This window comes from Pelobates fuscus, chromosome 1 (genome assembly GCF_036172605.1).
Source record: "Pelobates fuscus isolate aPelFus1 chromosome 1, aPelFus1.pri, whole genome shotgun sequence".
Classification (NCBI taxonomy): Eukaryota; Metazoa; Chordata; class Amphibia; order Anura; family Pelobatidae; genus Pelobates; species Pelobates fuscus.
In genome coordinates, this window is record NC_086317.1 from 443,814,108 (window position 1) to 443,836,710 (window position 22,603).

General features: G+C 49.8%; 1 protein-coding gene across 1 annotated transcript; it reads right to left on the reverse strand.

The window, feature by feature from the left end:
• Nucleotides 1-260: 260 nt before the first annotated feature.
• On the reverse strand, nt 261-22,250 carry FDX1 (ferredoxin 1). The gene is made up of 4 exons (XM_063444906.1): nt 22,096-22,250; nt 14,732-14,856; nt 3,669-3,798; nt 261-1,316 (listed from the first exon to the last, which is right to left on the reverse strand). Exons 1-4 carry the CDS (start codon nt 22,206-22,208, stop codon nt 1,205-1,207), a joined length of 480 nt encoding a protein of 159 aa, XP_063300976.1. The 5' UTR covers nt 22,209-22,250; the 3' UTR covers nt 261-1,204.
• Nucleotides 22,251-22,603: the final 353 nt, after the last annotated feature.

Consider the following 22,603-nt stretch of genomic DNA (forward strand, 5'->3'; position numbering starts at 1 on the left):
TTGGCAATTCAGATATGGAGCTAGCCTGCCATGTGGTTGCTCTGCTTTGCCGGAAGCTACCTCCCTCAAAATTTCGAATGACACAATGTTCATTAAACTTTTTTTATGATAGTATTTTCAAGTCTGTGTAGTCCTCTTTTCTCCTTCTGCCATTTCCAAGAGACGGATCAAGTTTAATTATTAATGTGAGGCTTACTCTTTGGACATCTAAAGAACACATATGCAAACACACACCCCTTAAAAAAAAAGAGACATTTAGATATTTTTTTTTAAACAAAATTGTTTAGAATGAATTTAATACATTACTATAATCAAATCTAATGTTACAGGAGCTCTAAATGAGCTAAAATATGAGAATTGTAACTAGAGACAACATATTGACAATGTGTAAACAACTGAAACAGTCAGATTTAAACTTCTGGTCTATTTTGCTAAAACAGGAATTTGGATTAAGTGTTAAGAGTATAGCAAATATAGGCCCAAAACAGCAAAGTAACAGAATTGGCACATTGTTTTCAATTTTGACAAATATTGGATAATTGCATAAAGTTGTCAATTCTTTCCAATTCAGGATTTTTTATTTTTTTATTTTTTTTTAAATAAAGCCCTATAACTTCGTGCAGCAACTAGATACAGACTTTAAAAAGGAATTAAAAACATTTGAATTGCTTATGATAGCATCATAAACATTGATACAGGATGACTGAATGAGTGTCGAGTCCCCAAAAGGGAAGCTTCTATCTAAAATTAAAGACATATAGTGACTGCAGATTACCCTTTTACGAATGCAATGCATAGTACGTGTCCACCACCTAGTGGCAATGCTAATAGCAGCAGCGAGCTGTGTATGTAATGTAACGGACGTAGCTAGATCTAAAAATTAGGTCTCATCACATCTGTAAAGCGCTTGCTCCACTAATGTTAATTTAGGTCATCGTTTCAGACTCTTACTGCAGTGCAGTCTGTCCATAATTAGATACATTATTCAGGCTCATGTAAAGGCACTATGAGGTCAGCAATCTGCATTACATAAAATTATGGGGATATCTGCACAGATTACATTACGGCAAACTAAAAAACAAAAAAACAAGAAAACAAAAGATTATGTGATATATGGTAAAATTAAAAAATAAGATTAAGATATCATTTATTATAAAAAAAAAGTCAATGTTTTAGAAGTAATTCCACGCTATAACAGGTTTCATTAACTCTTGCCCATGTCCACTGTCTGCCTGACATCTGCAACAGCCTCCGGCACTTTGACAGTCATTCCGTTCATCCATTTCTGCAGGCAGATTTGGCAACCCAACCTTGACCTAAATAAATAAATAAATAAAATTAAATGTTTAACAGGGACTGCAAATAAAGAAAACAAAAAACTAAAGAAAACATGTGTACAGGGTCATTCACTAAAGTGGATATTGCCAGGAATTTTGTTTGTGTCCCCCCCCCCCCCCCCCTAATTTCAGGCTACTTGTTCAACACATAGAGGGGGGGGGGGGGGAGGGGGGGGGGGGGGCAACTAGCACTCAATAGATCAATAATTTCCATAGCACACCTGCAGTTTGGCTGCTTTGTATTGCTGCTCTTTCCAAGTACCGTAATCTACACCGCTTCAAATTATTTAGAAGTCAGTTTTATTTTCTTAGTTGTCAGCCCTACACTACCTACACCACTGGCTAAAACCCACCCTAAGCAATGTCACAGTTTCTAGTCAATGTACATGACTTCTCTGGACAGAAAAATATACCTAGCATTCTGCATATGCGCGCTGTGCCACATTTTGTGGCCCCCTCCAAGAAAGTAATCTGTAACACACTCTGAAATAGTATCTCGCCCAAAATTTCACTCGCTCTTGAAATGTGTACTTTGGGGTCACATGCCAAGAATGGTCTTTCTGATAAAAAGCAATTTTTTTTGGACTGTCAACATTTGTGCCAACAATGAATGGGCTGCCCAGAGTCCAAACAATAAGCATTTTGTGCTCGAAAGAGACATGACAGTGAATTATATACAAAACTGTGTGGCAGGTGGAGTAAATGGGCAGGAGAAAGGCATTACGACACATCAAATCACCTTTGTAACATTCTATGCAAGTGTGGCATACTCTAAATTCATATCTTTTTTAATCATTAAGCACCATACATTGTTGCAGGAGACCGATAACAGCTCAGTAAGACATTCCTTATCTGAAAAGGATAGCTGTACATAAGGCAAGTCATAAACAGTAGCAAGGACTGAAATATAGGTCAATCACATGTACATTCCAGGAACACTGAATGCCATCATTACACAGAAGGATTTAATGATTAAACACCACATTGTTGTGAAATGGAAAATATTGCAAAATGTAGGTTAAAATAGCCAATCTCTGCCCATGGACAAGTTAGAGAATTTCCCAAGTATATTTTTATCTAAATTCTAAATAATTTATAGTTTAAATAATTAAATGCCAGAGTGACATACTCTAGACATTCAACTGACTTAAGCTTACTGAAGTCGGTTTGGTGTATAGATAATGCCTCCGGAGTCTCACTGTTCAATTCTCTGCCATTTAGGAGTTAAACCACTTGTGTTTCTGTTTATGCAGCAATAGCCCCACATTCCCTGGCTGTGGCACGTGGAAAAAAAATGGTTTCATTTCCAATCAGATGTTAACTTGATTTAGACTTATCTCCTGCTCTGTAAATTGAACTTGAATCACACAGGTGGCTTCTACAGGTACTAGAAGGCTATTAACCAAGCAGAAGATTAATTCTAAATTAAACAGACTGTGCAATAAAGGAAGCATAAACATTAGATGTCTTTACAGGAAGTGTTAAGGAATGCGTGACTAGGTCTATATAAACAAAATGTCTGAGAATTGAGCAGTGAGACTGCAGGAACATGATCTATAAACCAAAATGGTTTCATTAAGCTAAAGTTGTTTTGGTACCTAGAGTGACCCCTTTAAGACAAAAGAGCTTCAAAGGCTAAATCTCTGACAGACAGGACCTTAATTACCTTTTGTGTTCAATGTATATTGTGCTGTCTTTTTCCTCCACCCCCCCCCCCCCCCTTTTACCTCAATTGCAGCTCATTTGTTGGTATGAAGATACAGTGATGAACACAATCTTAGCTCTTTCCGGTTATTAGGGGATTTTGAGAATCTTTGCTCTGTTTACTTTGCCCAGCTCTGTGTGCATGCAGAAGTAATGCATATTTAATACTAAGGGCAGATTGTGAATTCCAACCTTAATCAAGAGTAATTTGCAGATTGCTTTTAGCAAATTCAATTTAGCTATTTCCAAGCAATCCAGGTTGAGTAGGACAGGAACCAAGGACACTATCCAGCAGCAATAAATGTAACCATATTTGTATGGGTCAAATTAATGCTGCAAATTTGACCTAAACAATCCTAGGTTCTAAAATACTTGACACTTCATAATATAAACCATCATAAGTTTTAAGCCATATTTTCCCATTTTATACAGTATTATGTACTCCTTTCAACAGAAATCTAAGTATATATGACTTGTGGATTGTTTTTTTTTTTTTAAAAAAAGAGGCTTTCCTGGTCAAACAAAACCGGTTTAACAGACTGGTGTCAACACAACTGAAACAAATGATGAGAATATTCTACATAGAGATTGACAGCATTATTGAATGGACAATGAAAGCAATCTTACGTTTCCGTCAGTCCGTAGGCAAGGTCCAGCATATCCATTTCTTCATCAGTAACAGTGTCCAACTGCTGGAATACGGGATCTTCAAAAATGAGGTGACAAGTAGAGCAAGCCAGGGTACCTTCACAAGCACCTGACAAGGAAGGAAAGTCATGACATTCAATAAAATAATCCAGAGACACAGAATATAAATACCAGGATGTTGTATGTTTCAATAAATGTCACCTGGCTTTCAGCAATCATACAGATCTAAAGAATGTAGACTAATACATAAGAGCAAGAAATTCTAGCTTTAAAAATAATTATATATACACATACACGGCTTTTTTAGTAGGGACTTTAGTAGCCACTAATAACAAACACTGGCCAAAGATAGCATTTATATTTGTTTGTGTGTTAAAAAAATGCAATTATAAGCGCCAACTTTGGCCAGTGTTTGTGACTAAGTGGCTACTAAAAAAGACTGGACATACCCCATTTGCAATACCGTGGGCTGTTTTCTGTTGCAAATGGTATGCTATCATGGGGGTAATTCGCATTCCTGGGCCACCATACGCTCTCAAAAGCAACATAACCAATCTGACAAATTGAAAGAAAGGGAGAAAAATAAATAAAGCATTTGACCCTGCAACTTTCAAAACTCTAAAACCTGTACATAGGGGGTACTGTATTACTCAGGAGACTTCGCTGAACACAAATATCAGTGTTTCAAAACAGTAAAAAACATATCACAACAATGATATCATCAGTGAAAGTGCCGTTTGTGTGTGAAAAATGCAAAAAACATCACTTTCACTGACAATATCACCGCTGTGATATGTTTTACCGTTTTGAAACACTAATATTTGTGTTCAGTGGAGTCTACAGAGTAAAACAGTACCACCCCATGTACAGGTTTTAGGGTGTCTTGGAAAGTTACAGGGTAAAATATAGTGCCAGCAAATTAAATTCTCTGGACTTTTGGCCTGGGTTGTCAAGTAGGTCCCCCAAATTGCAATCAATAAAATTACTTTATTATGTACAAGTATTACATAAATATGCATATATATATATATATATATATATATATATATATATATACACACCGTATATATACACACATACACACACACGTGTAATTTTACATTAATAAAGAAAAAACACTTAGTATGACATTATATATAAGATACACACACGCATATATACATAATACAAAACTTTTAAAGGGATATGTGGAGCTCGCTTAATAATCCAGTGCAGCCTAATACAAGTGTAATGTCACCTTATACACTTAAAAATAGTAGAAAACACAACCAAAAAGTGTTACAGCTCACACAATAAATCAAAAATAATTTACCTTTTTAAAAATGAATGAGAAGGGTATTGTAACATACATTCAGATAAGAAGACCCTAAATAAAAAATAAAAAATCTTAAACGGAAAAATGAAGTGCACCGGACTGCAGAGAATCCAAGCAGCTATAATGTCTGATGTTTTTATTGTACTTCTATTATATTAATGTTGTTGCTTACCCAGGAAGAGTATTTATGGCAGTTATTTATTACTATAGTTTGCATTCTAATTAGCGCTCTAATTAGCCGCAGACGTACCTGATACATCCGAGGCCACTAAGGGGTTAAAGGACAATAGTAGGGCTTGAAAAATCCCAGGTGCCAGGTCGGGACAAGAAATGTTTTCCTGGCACCTAATATTTCACAGCCTGTCAGCAAAGGTAAGCATTAGATACGGCCGCCAAAGGGAAGCAGCAATCTTCCTGCAGTTCCTCTGTGCTCCCTCGCACACCATTTAATGATGCCGGGAGCTGGAATATGACGTCACTCTGGCCCGGCAACACTACAGAGAGGGCGCAAAGAAGCAGAGAGGAACTGCAGAAAGATCAGAGAGCAGCTCCACTGGACCCCAGGGAAAGATCCACCCAACTCTCCCAATAGTAGGGAGGCTGGGTGGGCTAACATTAAAATAAAAATGTAAGTGTGTGTGTGTGTGAGAGAGAAAATGTGTGTTGATGTGTGTGTGAGTCAGAGAGACTGTACTCGCACACCCGTCAGAGCGTGTGTGTTTAGGTATATGCCCCTCTCGGATCACATGAGAAGGGTGTTTTGACCCAGCTTTTTTGCCATGCCGTGTGTTTCGTCCCAGCTGGTCCAACCTCCATGACGGAGATCAGTCTTTATGATCTCAGCTAGGTCAATGCAAAACATTGTGCTGCACCAATCAACACTGGAGCAATGCATCTCTACAGGTAACACTCAGTGCCTCTATGTAGAACATGTTGCTATCTGTTTGACTGCCGCTAGAGGTGTTAAAAGGCAGCAATATAAACACTGCCTTTTCTCTAAAAAGTCAGTGTATACATTAACCCGTTAACGCCGTTACATGCCGTCCCGCATTTAGTGGGCTTTAAAGCCGTTGCGGCGGCATGGAACGCCGTAACGGCTTTGAGCCCTGGAGCGCCCGGGATACTCACCTACCCGGCACTCCGCTTCGGGAGGACTGCCCGACAGCCCAGGCAGCCCCCCCACGGCAAATCAGGCCCCCGGGGGCCATGTGATCGCTCTCAAAGAGCGATCACATGGCCCCCTATAGCTGGCTATGGATCTGCCAGCAGGGGGACTGTCTAAAATATTAGACAGTCCCCCTGCTGGTAGGTAGTGTAAAAAAAAAAAATATTAGACAGGTTATAAAATATATATATATATATATATATTATATATATTTAACGTCGTACATAGTGTATTTTAATACTAATATAAGTACATATATTAGTATTAAAATACACTTAGAATTACATTCTATACATCTATAAAATGCAAATAACCGCAAATATATATATATATATATACACATACACACACACACACACACACACACACATACATACAGATATATAAATACATATAATTACATAAAAGATTACATTAGTATACACGTAGAATTTAAATACCTATAAATGAATATATATTAAAATTCTACGTGTATATTTAAGTAATCTTTTAACAGAATTAGGTGATTTGATTAATTAACATTTGATTGACATACCCGACAACACAGGGAGAAAGTGCAGAGAATTTAATTAGCAAGCACTATATTTGACCCTGTAACTCTCCAAGACACCATTAAACTTGTACATGGGGGGTACTGTTTTACTCGGGAGACTTCGCTGAACTCAAATATTAGTGTTTCAAGCTGGTAAATTGTATTACAACGATGATATTTTAAGTAAAAGTGAAGTTTTTTGCATTTTTTACAAACGAACGGCACTTTTATGGACTATATTATTGTTGTAATATGTTTTACTGTTTTAAAACACTAATATTTGTGTTTAGTGAAGTCTCCCGCAAATAACAGTACCCCCCATGTACAGGTTTCATGGTGTTTTGGAAAGTCAGAAAGTCACATATAAGGCTTGCATTTCATTTTTTTGACATTGAAATTTGCCAGATTAGTTATGTTGCCTTTGAGAGCGTATGGTAGCCCAGGAATGAGAATTACCCACATGATGGCACAGCATTTGCAAAAGTAGACAACCCAAGGTATTGCAAGTGGGGTATGTCCAGTCTTTCTTAGTAGCCACTTAGTCACAAACACTGGCCAAATATTTGTTTTTTGCTTTTTTAACACAAAAACAAATATGAACGCTAACTTTGGCCAGTGTTTGTGACTAAGTGGCTACTAAGAAAGACTGGACATACCCCACTTTCAATACCTTTGGTTGTCTACTTTTTAAAATGGTATGCCATTATGGGGGTAATTCTCATTCCTGGGCTACCATACCGTCTCAAAGGTAACATTACCAATCTGGCAAATTTCTATTTGAAAATGGAACGTTCTATATTTGACCCTGTAACTTTCCAAAACACCATAAAACCTGTTAATGGGGGGTACTGTTGTACTCGTGAGACATCGCTGATTACAAATATGTGCATTTTTGTGCAGTAAAACTCAACAGTATTATGACATTCACAGCTAAAATGTCAGACGGAAATACAAATTTAAAAAAAAAAAAATCTTCTTTTCTCACATTTTTTCTTTTTCTTTTATTCATAACGAATTATGTTCCATATACGAATAGTTAATGATAAATTAAAGCCCTGTTTCTCCTGAACAAAATGATATATAATAAGTGTGGGTGCATATAATATGAAAGAGGGGAACTACGGATGAACAGACATATAGCGCAAATTCCAGTTTTTGTTTACGTTTTGTTTTGATCAGAACGTGCACTATTGACTCCGTCCTGAAGGGGTTAAAAAGCCTGCAGGGTCAGGCTATAGATACCAGAACAACTACATTAAGCTGTAGTGGTTCTAGTGACTACGGCAGTGGTGTATTTCAGAATTGTGTTACCCTAGGCTCAACTAAATTCGGGCTACCCCTAATCTAAATTTGCCTCACTAATTTATGTCAGGGAAATTTTTTTTGACTGACTGACATACACTCACTGACAGATACAGTCATTGGCACACATATGCAGTCATTGGCACACACACTGTTTAACCAACACACACTTTCACTAAGACACAGACTTACACATCTACTCACTGACAGACACATGCACTCAGATACACATCCTTACTGATTTGACACACTCTGAAAGACACACAAACATTCACTCACTCAGACACACACTGACAGCTTCATGCACTCACTCACTCACAGACATACATACACACACTGACAGACACTCACGACACACACTCCCTGACTGGCGCGCACACACACTCCCTGACTGGCGCGCACACACACTCCCTGACTGGCGCGCACACACACACACATTCCCTGACTGGCGCGCGCACACACACACACACACACACATTACCTGACTGGCGCGCGCACACACACACACACACATTACCTGACTGGCGCGCGCGCACACACCCACACATTCCCTGACTGGCGCGCGCGCGCACACACACACACATTCCCTGACTGGCGCGCGCGCACACACACACACATTCCCTGACTGGCGCGCGCGCACACACACACACACACACATTCCCTGACTGGCGCGCACACACACACACACACACATTCCCTGACTGGCGCGCACACACACACACATTCCCTGACTGGCGCGCGCACACACACACACACACACACACATTCCCTGACTGGCGCGCGCACACACACACACACACACACACATTCCCTGACTGGCGCGCGCGCACACACACACACACACACACATTTCCCTGACTGGCGCGCACACACACACACACACACACATTCCCTGACTGGCGCGCACACACACACACACACACACATTCCCTGACTGGCGCGCGCACACACACACATTCCCTGACTGGCGCGCGCACACACACACACACACATTCCCTGACTGGCGCGCACACACACACACTCCCTGACTGGCGCGCACACACACACACACATTCCCTGACTGGCGCGCACACACACACACACATTCCCTGACTGGCGCGCGCGCACACACACACACACACACACACACACATTCCCTGACTGGCGCGCGCACACACACACACATTCCCTGACTGGCGCGCACACACACACACACACACACACACACATTCCCTGACTGGCGCGCACACACACACACACATTCCCTGACTGGCGCGCACACACACACACACATTCCCTGACTGGCGCGCACACGCACACACACACATTCCCTGACTGGCGCGCACACGCACACACACACATTCCCTGACTGGCGCGCACACGCACACACACACATTCCCTGACTGGCGCGCACACACACAAACACACATTCCCTGACTGGCGCGCACACACACAAACACACATTCCCTGACTGGCGCGCGCACACACACACACACACACACATTCCCTGACTGGCGCGCGCACACACACACACATTCCCTGACTGGCGCGCGCGCACACACACACGCGCACACACATTCCCTGACTGGCGCGCGCACACACACACACACACACACACACATTCCCTGACTGGCGCGCGCACACACACACACACACACACACACATTCCCTGACTGGCGCGCACACACACACACACACATTCCCTGACTGGCGCGCACACGCGCACACACACACACACACACACACATTCCCTGACTGGCGCGCGCGCACACACACACACACATTCCCTGACTGGCGCGCGCGCACACACACACACACACACACATTCCCTGACTGGCGCGCGCACACACACACACACACATACATTCCCTGACTGGCGCGCGCACACACACACACATTCCCTGACTGGCGCGCACACACACACACATTCCCTGACTGGCGCGCACACACACACACACATTCCCTGACTGGCGCGCACACACACACACACATTCCCTGACTGGCGCGCACACACACATTCCCTGACTGGCGCGCACACACACATTCCCTGACTGGCGCGCACACACACATTCCCTGACTGGCGCGCACACACACATTCCCTGACTGGCGCGCGCACACACACACACACATTCCCTGACTGGCGTGCGCACACACACACACACATTCCCTGACTGGCGTGCGCACACACACACACATTCCCTGACTGGCGCGCGCACACACACACACACATTCCCTGACTGGCGCGCACACACACACACATTCACACACATTCCCTGACTGGCGCGCACACACACACACACACACACACACATTCCCTGACTGGCGCGCACACACACACACACACACACACACATTCCCTGACTGGCGCGCACACACACACACACACACATTCCCTGACTGGCGCGCGCACACACACACACACACACATTCCCTGACTGGCGCGCACACACACACACACACATTCCCTGACTGGCGCGCACACACACACACGTTCCCTGACTGGCGCGCGCACACATTCCCTGACTGGCGCGCGCACACATTCCCTGACTGGCGCGCGCACACACACACATTCCCTGACTGGCGCGCGCGCACACACACATTCCCTGACTGGCGCGCGCGCACACACACATTCCCTGACTGGCGCGCGCGCACACACACATTCCCTGACTGGCACGCGCGCACACACACATTCCCTGACTGGGGAGCGCGCACACACACACATTCCCTGACTGGCGCGCGCGCACACACACACATTCCCTGTCTGGCGCGCGCGCACACACACACACATTCCCTGACTGGCGCGCGCGCACACACACACACATTCCCTGACTGGCGCGCGCACACACACACATTCCCTGACTGGCGCGCACACACACACACACACACACATTACCTGACTGGCGCGCACACACACACACACATTACCTGACTGGCGCGCACACACACACACATTCCCTGACTGGCGCGCACACACACACACACATTCCCTGACTGGCGCGCGCACACACACACATTCACTGACTAGCGCGCGCACACACACACACACATTCCCTGACTGGCGCGCGCACACACACACACATTCCCTGACTGGCGCCCGCACACACACATTCCCTGACTGGCGCGCGCACACACACACACATTCCCTGACTGGCGCGCGCACACACACACACATTCACTGACTGGCGCCCGCACACACACATTCCCTGACTGGCGCCCGCACACACACATTCCCTGACTGGCGCCCGCACACACACATTCCCTGACTGGCGCCCGCACACACACATTCCCTGACTGGCGCCCGCACACACACATTCCCTGACTGGCGCGCGCACACACACACACACATTCCCTGACTGGCGCGCGCACACACACACACACATTCCCTGACTGGCGCGCGCACACACACATTCCCTGACTGGCGCGCGCACACACACATTCCCTGACTGGCGCGCGCACACACACACACACATTCCCTGACTGGCGCGCGCACACACACATTCACTGACTGGTGCGCGCACACACACATTCCCTGACTGGCGCGCGCACACACACACATTCCCTGACTGGCGCGCGCACACACACACATTCCCTGACTGGCGCGCGCGCACACACACACATTCCCTGTCTGGCGCGCGCGCACACACACACACATTCCCTGACTGGCGCGCGCGCACACACACACACATTCCCTGACTGGCGCGCGCACACACACACATTCCCTGACTGGCGCGCACACACACACACACACACACATTACCTGACTGGCGCGCACACACACACACACATTACCTGACTGGCGCGCACACACACACACATTCCCTGACTGGCGCGCACACACACACACACATTCCCTGACTGGCGCGCGCACACACACACATTCACTGACTAGCGCGCGCACACACACACACACATTCCCTGACTGGCGCGCGCACACACACACACATTCCCTGACTGGCGCCCGCACACACACATTCCCTGACTGGCGCGCGCACACACACACACATTCCCTGACTGGCGCGCGCACACACACACACATTCACTGACTGGCGCCCGCACACACACATTCCCTGACTGGCGCCCGCACACACACATTCCCTGACTGGCGCCCGCACACACACATTCCCTGACTGGCGCCCGCACACACACATTCCCTGACTGGCGCCCGCACACACACATTCCCTGACTGGCGCGCGCACACACACACACACATTCCCTGACTGGCGCGCGCACACACACACACACATTCCCTGACTGGCGCGCGCACACACACATTCCCTGACTGGCGCGCGCACACACACATTCCCTGACTGGCGCGCGCACACACACACACACATTCCCTGACTGGCGCGCGCACACACACATTCACTGACTGGTGCGCGCACACACACATTCCCTGACTGGCGCGCGCACACACACACATTCCCTGACTGGCGCGCGCACACACACACATTCCCTGACTGGCGCGCGCACACACACACATTCCCTGACTGGCGCGCGCACACACACACACACATTCCCTGACTGGCGCGCGCACACACACACACACATTCCCTGACTGGCGCGCGCACACACACACACACATTCCCTGACTGGCGCGCGCACACACACACACACATTCCCTGACTGGCGCGCGCACACACACACACACATTCCCTGACTGGCGCGCGCACACACACACACATTCCCTGACTGGCGCGCGCACACACACACACATTCCCTGACTGGCGCGCGCGCACACACATTCCCTGACTGGCGCGCGCGCACACACATTCCCTGACTGGCGCGCGCGCACACACATTCCCTGACTGGCGCGCGCGCACACACATTCCCTGACTGGCGCGCGCGCACACACATTCCCTGACTGGCGCGCGCGCACACACATTCCCTGACTGGCGCGCGCGCACACACATTCCCTGACTGGCGCGCGCGCACACACATTCCCTGACTGGCGCGCGCGCACACACATTCCCTGACTGGCGCGCGCGCACACACATTCCCTGACTGGCGCGCGCGCACACACATTCCCTGACTGGCGCGCGCGCACACACATTCCCTGACTGGCGCGCGCGCACACACATTCCCTGACTGGCGCGCGCGCACACACATTCCCTGACTGGCGCGCGCGCACACACATTCCCTGACTGGCGCGCGCGCACACATTCCCTGACTGGCGCGCGCGCACACATTCCCTGACTGGCGCGCGCGCACACACATTCCCTGACTGGCGCGCGCGCACACACATTCCCTGACTGGCGCGCGCGCACACACATTCCCTGACTGGCGCGCGCGCACACACATTCCCTGACTGGCGCGCGCGCACACACATTCCCTGACTGGCGCGCGCGCACACACATTCCCTGACTGGCGCGCGCGCACACACATTCCCTGACTGGCGCGCGCGCACACACATTCCCTGACTGGCGCGCGCGCACACACATTCCCTGACTGGCGCGCGCGCACACACATTCCCTGACTGGCGCGCGCGCACACACATTCCCTGACTGGCGCGCGCGCACACACATTCCCTGACTGGCGCGCGCGCACACACATTCCCTGACTGGCGCGCGCACACACACATTCCCTGACTGGCGCGCGCACACACACATTCCCTGACTGGCGCGCGCACACACACATTCCCTGACTGGCGCGCGCACACACACATTCCCTGACTGGCGCGCGCACACACACATTCCCTGACTGGCGCGCGCACACACACATTCCCTGACTGGCGCGCGCACACACACATTCCCTGACTGGCGCGCGCACACACACATTCCCTGACTGGCGCGCGCACACACACATTCCCTGACTGGCGCGCGCACACACACATTCCCTGACTGGCGCGCGCGCACACACACATTCCCTGACTGGCGCGCGCACACACACACACTTTTCTTCATACACTCATACTCACAAATTCTAAATATATATATTTTTTAAAGTTAAATCCGCCCAGCCTCCCTACCTTTGGGAGAGCTGGAGTGGATACTGTCCCTGACAGCTGCTGGGCTGGCTCGGCTGGTGGCCCCTGCTGACTAGGCTGGCTCTGCTGGCGTTCAATGGAGGTGCTCAGCTTCCTCTGCACTGCTTAGTGATGCCAGGGCCAGAGTGATGTCATATTCTGGCCCCCTGCAACTCAGAAGGGAGCAAGAAGAGCGGAGGACAGTGCTTCCTCACCACCCGGATAGAATATTAGTAGTTTAACACCATAGGGGGGCCGAAGGTAGCCAGCCAGCCAGCCAACTCTTAGGCCCACCAGGACACAAGGCAAACAAAGCATTTGCCTGGGTGTTTGGCGTTGCGTTTTTTGCTGCTCCCCCAGAAAGTGCTGCCCTAGGCAAATGCCTTGTTTGCCTTGCGGTAAATACAGCCCTGCACTACGGTGTACCTTTAAGAATTGCAATTTTCTTGTTGAAATTTAAACTTTGTTAGTTTAAAAAGAACCTGGCTACTATTTGTCAAGCCCTGCATTATAGGCACCCAGACCACTTCATTTTATTGATAGAAACTGTATATGTGTGTATGCACATGTCATATTGCAGGGTTAAGAGACTCTAGTGACGGTCAACCAGATGTGCATCCTGCAGTTTCACAGAGTTTAACTCCTTGAAACGTCGATAGACGTTAGTCTTCACACTTTGCATGAGGATGTCCAGATTCTTCACATTCCCCATAAGAAAGCACTGATTCATTCTTCCTTATACTTCTGTATCATTGTGTGAAAAAAAACACAACCAAAGATATCTCACCAAAACCATCAATGTCCAGATTTTTTTCTACAACAAGGTCAAGGAGTGACTCTCCAACTTTTCCATCTGCAACAATGGTATTTCCATCACGATTAATAAATTTCACCATGACTTTATCTTCTGAACTGAAAGACAGAAATATATGGTACATCAGAATTACAAAAAAAATAGCAAAAATAAAAAAAGGAATTTAAGATGTCAACTTAAAATGTGAAAAAAAATATCTTCTAATTTCAAGTGTATTTTTTTATTTTATTTTGTAATTAAAAAACACGGGGGGGGGGGGAGGGGGTGGCCAGCCGTGCAACTAAGCCAACATGTTTGCATGGAGCTCCTGCTAAACACCCTGAAAACAACCCAAAAAGCCACGAAAACCAGCAAAACTAACCCTACAGCTGGAACCCTAGTGACCCTGAACCCCCCCCAAGAGAGAGATGGGGCGCAAACACCGTAAACTACTGACATCGGAGGCTTCAGAGTATATCAAAGGGAGGACTCCGACTCAGACATGTTACCCTCTACCAAAGGGGACATTAAAAGGCTCCTGCTTGAGCTCCGGGGGGTGTGGAAGAAGGACCTGGACGGAGTGCGAGGAGAAATGGGCGGAATCGTGTCACGCTTAGGAGCGGTGGAGGCCCGAGAGGTGGAAAGGGACACCAACCTCACAGAGACCCGAGCTACCGTCGCAGAACTCTCCCAGCAACTCCAACGACTCATCCGCACCGTCACCGCCATAGAAGCCAGGCACCGAAAGAAAATATACATATCAGGGGGGTGCCGGAGACGGTGGGACCTGAGTCGGTGTTGGAGTTCGCCAACAAAGTGGCCACCGTGATGAAGGTGAGGGGAGAAGGCAAACAACCACCGATAGCCTCTGCATTCCGTATTCGGAAGGCCGCTACAGCCCCAGTGGACGCCCCCAGGGACATTATTGCAGTCACTGGGAGCACGGCGGTGAAAGCCTCACGGAACACCCCTCTCATCGCTGTGGAAAACTGCCAAGTGCGAATCTTCGACGACCTGCCATTCGCAGTACTGCTGGAAAGACGCAGATTCATGCCGGTCACCAGGATCCTCAGAGACCATGGAGTCAAATACAGATGGGGCGCCTTGGGTACCTTGGTGGTACCGCATGGAGACAGTGATGTCGCTGTCCGCGGGGGAAGACCCAACTGATTTTTTGGGGACTCTCCAACTGCCACGGCTGCCGCCAGCAGCGCACCAGACCCCACAAACCCACAAACACTCCACCGAGGGAAAAGATACCCCTTGCGCAACGGTGGCGGAGCGGAGACCTGCTCACCAGTACCCTCCGTAAACCAGGTAACCCAGAGGGGGGACCACAACCAAGACGATTGGGAGACCTAAACAGAGGGTCAAACGGGACTTAAGTCCAGTTATTCAACACGAGACTGACTCCAAAATTGTTTTTATATTCTATATTTTACTTTTGTCCCTCTCGGGCTCTCCAGACTTTCACCATCCCACTGCTATCCATGTGGCCACACAGACTACCTATGAACTGCCACTGCGGTCCAACAAAGGGTGTATCCCACCTCCAAAATGTATATATTTTACCTCCATAGGAGTAACGGACATGTTTCCTCCAAAGTGCCTACTTTAACCCCACAAATGTTACTAACATGTCCCCCCGATGTGTTCATATCAACCCCACTCTGACATGCTTCACTACTGTACCCACTCTTGCCCTACCACAGCTACGAACAGGGGATACCAATGAGCTTAATTTAACTCAATGCGGGTAGCTCACGTGGTCCGCCAATGAGCATAAATCAACTTTGTAAGAGTCACTACCAATTGCCTCTAACATACTTACCTTGACCCCACACGAGTCGCTAATGTGCTCTACCAATATGCTATACCTTTAACTCCACAAGAACTACTAACGGGACGTACCAGGTAGTTACACTTAAACTCCCACGAGCGGCCAGTATGTTTTGCCCCCACGTGGGTGGCCAGTGTGTCATACCACAAAGACCCTCATAGGTCCGCTTCAGCTACGGTTATGCCGGGCCAAATAGAGACCCATGGGCCCCCACGTGCTATTGGCACGCTGTACTATCCAGCCCGCTTGAGCAACCGGCACGGCATACCAATCGTGCTAATCCCAAACCCTTACGAGCCATTGGCATGAAACGCCGCACGATATACCCTAAACCCGAGGGAACCGATGAGATGATGTACCAACCCGTTAACTGTGAGTTCTCATAGATTGCCAGGCGACTATAGCATGTTGTATATCCCAAGCTCAGATGAGCAGCTAGCATTTCATGCAGTCACTGGGGCTTAAGGCTCTTCCCCTTATCTCATCGTTGCCCACACGGGTGATGCTAGCGCGATTAAATAAGAATGACCTATGTCTATAATTGACCTAAGCTATGTTACATTTTTATCTTTCTGTATTGATTGATTGTATGTTACCACCAAAACCAGTGGAGATTTCCTCCACAACAAAAATAAAGAATAAAAAAAAACCAAAACAAAACACGGAAGCAGAATTATAAATGCCATTTTGGCAAATCAGGACCTCCTCATAGAGATGCATTGAATCAATGCATCTCTATGAGGAAAATTCAGCGTTGCCATGCAGAGCGTGGGAAAGCTAAACGGCAGGGCTGCCTACTGTGCAGTGCTGAGCCAGGAAGCCCCTCCAGTGGCCATCTAAGGAGTGGCCACTTGGAGGTGTCCCCAGAGGCAATGTAAACACTGCCTTTTCTGCGAAAGGCAGTGTTTACATAAAAAAAAAAAAAAAAAAATGCCTGAAGGCAATGATTATATTCTCCAGAACAACTACATTAAGCTGGTGACTATAGTGTCCTTTTAAACCTTGTTTATGTGGCCAGTGCTAGCCTTTGAGTTTGACATGCTTTTACTGTGAGAACCAAGTCACACTTATCAAACATTGTGTGATTTGTAAATATTTACAAAAGAATTCCCATGATTTTTACTACGTGCAGTAAGGGAAATTGCCAATTCTTTTTTGCTTTTTGTACATATACATACATGGGGGGGGGGGAGGGGGGGGGAATTAGTATATATAAAGTCAGGCAGGGTTACACAATCCTTCTTGTCAGGAAATAAGGCTAGAATAGGCAGAGGGTTTAAATGTGAAACCGAGCCTATGAGTGCATGCAAGCACATGTCAATGCTGGGGAAGATAATCTCCTACTTTGAGGAAATGTGTATGAAAAATGTGGCATATACAGGAATACCAGTAAGAACATGAAATGTTTCATACTGCAACTCGAGAGAGACATACTAACCTACCACCAGGTTAATGAGGATGATGAGATTAAGTAACATAAAAAGGATCAGTCTAAGCACCATAACAACTTGGCCTGATGGCTCCGGTTATGATGCAGTCACTCTGAATACAGAGTAGCCTGCACCAGGCATAGCAACCTTCGGCACTCCATATGTTTTGGACTACACCTCCCATTAAGCTTTGCCAGGATTATGGGTGTAAGAGCATTATGGGGGATGTCGTTAAAGTAGGCATGGTCCCCACGATGGTTCAATTCAATGTGCCTCAGAGTAGCATAGGGGACCTAATGCGTGGGGAGCGTCGCTTACACATCCAAGCTTCTCCATGCGAAAACATTCAATCAGTACATTCCTACGGTGTATTCCACGTCATATCACATAGTTTTACTCTGTCAGGGCAGTGGGACCGCCTCTAGTGGCTGTGTGGAAGGCAGTCACTAGGGGGTTGTTTAATCCTGCAATGTACATATTGCGTTTTCTAAAAACACAATGTTTTACATCGCAGGGTTTAAAGGATAGCCAATGCACCCAGACTATGTCATTGAGAAGAAGTGGGCAGGGTGACTATAGTTTCCTTTAAAGAAGAAAAATTCCGGGATTCTACAATTAAGGAAAATCTGTCAAAGCCATGACCAAGTATCTCATAACGACTTCTAGAAAGTATTAAGGACTTTTATATGGTCAGTAGTTGTAATTTTTAAGCCTTATTTAACAAGAATATAAATGGTGATAAAACAACTTCCCTCAGGAAATCAGATGCAGGACATATACAGTCAAGCAACTTCTGTTTCCCACTCCTATGTGATAGTTGCAAAACCTCCCAGGACAGCCGTCAATATAGACTCCTCGCACCTACAGGACGTCGTGAAGGAATAGCTATTCACTTGCACAGAGAGGGAACATGGAAATTCACATTACATATTCAGTATATACAAATGTATTTTTACTGTGTTAGCGCAAGCATCATAAAAAGTACCAGTTGTAGTGGTTATAATGCTTGGAGTACCCTGGCAGCATTCCCCAGTAACAGGGAAAACTGTTTTTTGAAAACAACTTTCCACTTTCCTGGGTCTTGTCGAGCACCCGAGTCACAATGAATGACATCCAGTACCTGCAGAGCTGTAGAGGCTGGATGCCAATATAGCCGAGAGCAACTGTGCATAGAATATGCACAGAATTCATATTAACAACATGGGACCGCTCATTCTGGGATGGTTAACAAGGCTGTTGCTGTATATCTCCATATATAGAATTCACAAAAAGGATGAGGGGAGAGAGAGAGGGAGGGGGGAGAGAGAGGGAGGGGGGGAGAGAGAGGGAGGGGGGGAGAGAGAGGGAGGGGGGGAGAGAGAGGGAGGGGGGGAGAGAGAGGGAGGGGGGGAGAGAGAGGGAGGGGGGGAGAGAGAGGGAGGGGGGGAGAGAGAGGGAGGGGGGGAGAGAGAGGGAGGGGGGGAGAGAGAGGGAGGGGGGGAGAGAGAGGGAGGGGGGGAGAGAGAGGGAGGGGGGGAGAGAGAGGGAGGGGGGGAGAGAGAGGGAGGGGGGGAGAGAGAGGGAGGGGGGGAGAGAGAAGGGAGGGGGGAGAGAGAAGGGAAGGAAGAGAAGAGAAGAGGGGGAAGGAAGAGAAGAGAAGAGGGGGAAGGGAAGGAAGAGAAGAGGGGGAAGGGAAGGAAGAGAAGAGGGGGAAGGGAAGGAAGAGAAGAGGGGGAAGGGAAGGAAGAGAAGAGGGGGAAGGGAAGGAAGAGAAGAGGGGGAAGGGAAGGAAGAGAAGAGGGGGAAGGGAAGGAAGAGAAGAGGGGGAAGGGAGGGGGGAAGGGAGGGGGGAAGGGAGGGGGGAAGGGAGGGGGGAAGGGAGGGGGGAAGGGAGGGGGGAAGGGAGGGGGGAAGGGAGGGGGGAAGGGAGGGGGGAAGGGAGGGGGGAAGGGAGGGGGGAAGGGAGGGGGGAAGGGAGGGGGGAAGGGAGGGGGGAAGGGAGGGGGGAAGGGAGGGGGGAAGGGAGGGGGGAAGGGAGGGGGGAAGGGAGGGGGGAAGGGAGGGGGGAAGGGAGGGGGGAAGGGAGGGGGGAAGGGAGGGGGGAAGGGAGGGGGGAAGGGAGGGGGGAAGGGAGGGGGGAAGGGAGGGGGGAAGGGAGGGGGGAAGAGAGGGGGGAAGAGAGGGGGGAAGAGAGGGGGGAAGAGAGGGGGGAAGAGAGGGGGGAAGAGAGGGGGGAAGAGAGGGGGAAGAGAGGGGGGAAGAGAGGGGAGAGAGAGGGAGGGGAGAGAGAGGGAGGGGAGAGAGAGGGGGGGGAGAGAGAGAGGGGGGAGAGAGAGAGGGGGGAGAGAGAGAGGGGGGAGAGAGAGAGGGGGGAGAGAGAGAGGGGGGAGAGAGAGAGGGGGAGAGAGAGAGGGGGAGAGAGAGAGGGGGAGAGAGAGGGGGGAGAGAGAGAGGGGGGAGAGAGAGAGGGGGGAGAGAGAGAGGGGGGAGAGAGAGAGGGGGGAGAGAGAGAGGGGGGAGAGAGAGAGGGGGAGAGAGAGAGAGGGGGAGAGAGAGAGAGGGGGAAGAGAGAGAGGGGGAAGAGAGAGAGGGGGAAGAGAGAGAGGGGGAAGAGAGAGAGGGGGAAGAGAGAGAGGGGAAGAGAGAGAGGGGAAGAGAGAGAGGGGAAGAGAGAGAGGGGAAGAGAGAGACACACACAAGGCAGCACTCCTTAGGATAATATGTGGCTCCCTCCTGATACCCCACAGTAGTAAAAAGATAGTTTATTGAGAATATATATATATATATATATATATATATATATATACTCAATAAACTATATTTTTTAATCTTGCATACCTGGCAAGAGGGGGGCAGCCAGTGACAGGTACTGGGAGAGGGGGGAGAGCAGCCAGTGACAGGTACTGGGAGAGGAGGGGGGGCAGCCAGTGGCAGGTACTGGGAGAGGGGGGGCAGCCAGTGGCAGGTACTGGGAGAGGGGGGGGGGCAGCCAGTGGCAGGTACTGGGAGGGGGGGGGGCAGCCAGTGGCAGGTACTGGGAGGGGGGGGGGGGCAGCCAGTGGCAGGTACTGGGAGAGGGGGGGGGGCAGCCAGTGGCAGGTACTGGGAGAGGGGGGGGGCAGCCAGTGGCAGGTACTGGGAGAGGGGGAGGGGCAGCCAGTGGCAGGTACTGGGAGAGGGGGGGGAGCAGCCAGTGGCAGGTACTGGGAGAGGGGGGGGGCAGCCAGTGACAGGTACTGGGAGAGGGGGGGGGGCAGCCAGTGACAGGTACTGGGAGAGGGGGGGGGCAGCCATGGGAGAGGGGGGGGGGCAGCCAGTGACAGGTACTGGGAGAGGGGGGGGCAGCCAGTGACAGGTACTGGGAGAGGGGGGGGCAGCCAGTGACAGGTACTGGGAGAGGGGGGGGCAGCCAGTGACAGGTACTGGGAGAGGGGGGGGCAGCCAGTGACAGGTACTGGGAGAGGGGGGCAGCCAGTGACAGGTACTGGGAGAGGGGGGGGGCAGCCAGTGACAGGTACTGGGAGAGGGGGGGGCAGCCAGTGACAGGTACTGGGAGAGGGGGGGGCAGCCAGTGACAGGTACTGGGAGAGGGGGGGCAGCCAGTGACAGGTACTGGGAGAGGGGGGGGGCAGCCAGTGACAGGTACTGGGAGAGGGGGGGGGGCAGCCAGTGACAGGTACTGGGAGAGGGGGGGACAGCCAGTGACAGGTACTGGGAGAGGGGGGGGACAGCCAGTGACAGGTACTGGGAGAGGGGGGGACAGCCAGTGACAGGTACTGGGAGAGGGGGGGACAGCCAGTGACAGGTACTGGGAGAGGGGGGGGACAGCCAGTGACAGGTACTGGGAGAGGGGGGGGACAGCCAGTGACAGGTACTGGGAGAGGGGGGGCAGCCAGTAACAGGTACTGGGAGAGGGGGGGCAGCTAGTGACAGGTACTGGGAGAGGGGGGGGCAGCCAGTGCCAGGGGGCACAGTGCCACTCAGACGGTTAACCATGAGGGGGGTCAGAGGTAGAGGTCAGTGACAGCCCTGGTCAGCAGGTTATTGGGGGCTCGGGGGGCCGGTCATGGCGGTCTCTCAGCCCCTGTGTCGCGGTGTGCGGCCTGTACCTGAGTGCTCGGGCCGGGCACCGCCATGCCGCTCGGAGCCCCGCGGGAGGGAGCAACCTGGAGCCGGCCAGCATGCAGCGGGAGGAAACCAAGAGCCTGGCTGTGGCTGCCATGTCCGCGTCAGAGCGCCGGCCCCCCGGAAACAGTGTATTTACCGGGCTCCACCGCCAGGGGCGGAACACGGCATGGCCCCTCCTCCCGGCCCATACCGCCATACCGAGCTCTATACCGGGCTACATCCAGGGGGGCTGGCACGGGGGTCACAGACTGGGGGGGCTGGCAGGGGGGTCACTGACTGGGGGCAGGGCGCTGGCACGGGGGTCACTGACTGGGGGGCAGGGGGCTGGCATGGTGGTCCCCGCCATGGGAAGGAATGCCCGCCATGGACACAGCATGTATCGGGTTATTGTAGGGCTGAGCCCATTGCAGGGTCCCTGGCTGCTCCTGTCCCATTGGACATACACTGGGAGATCAGGGAAGCACCGCAATAAATGTCCTGAGAGTCACT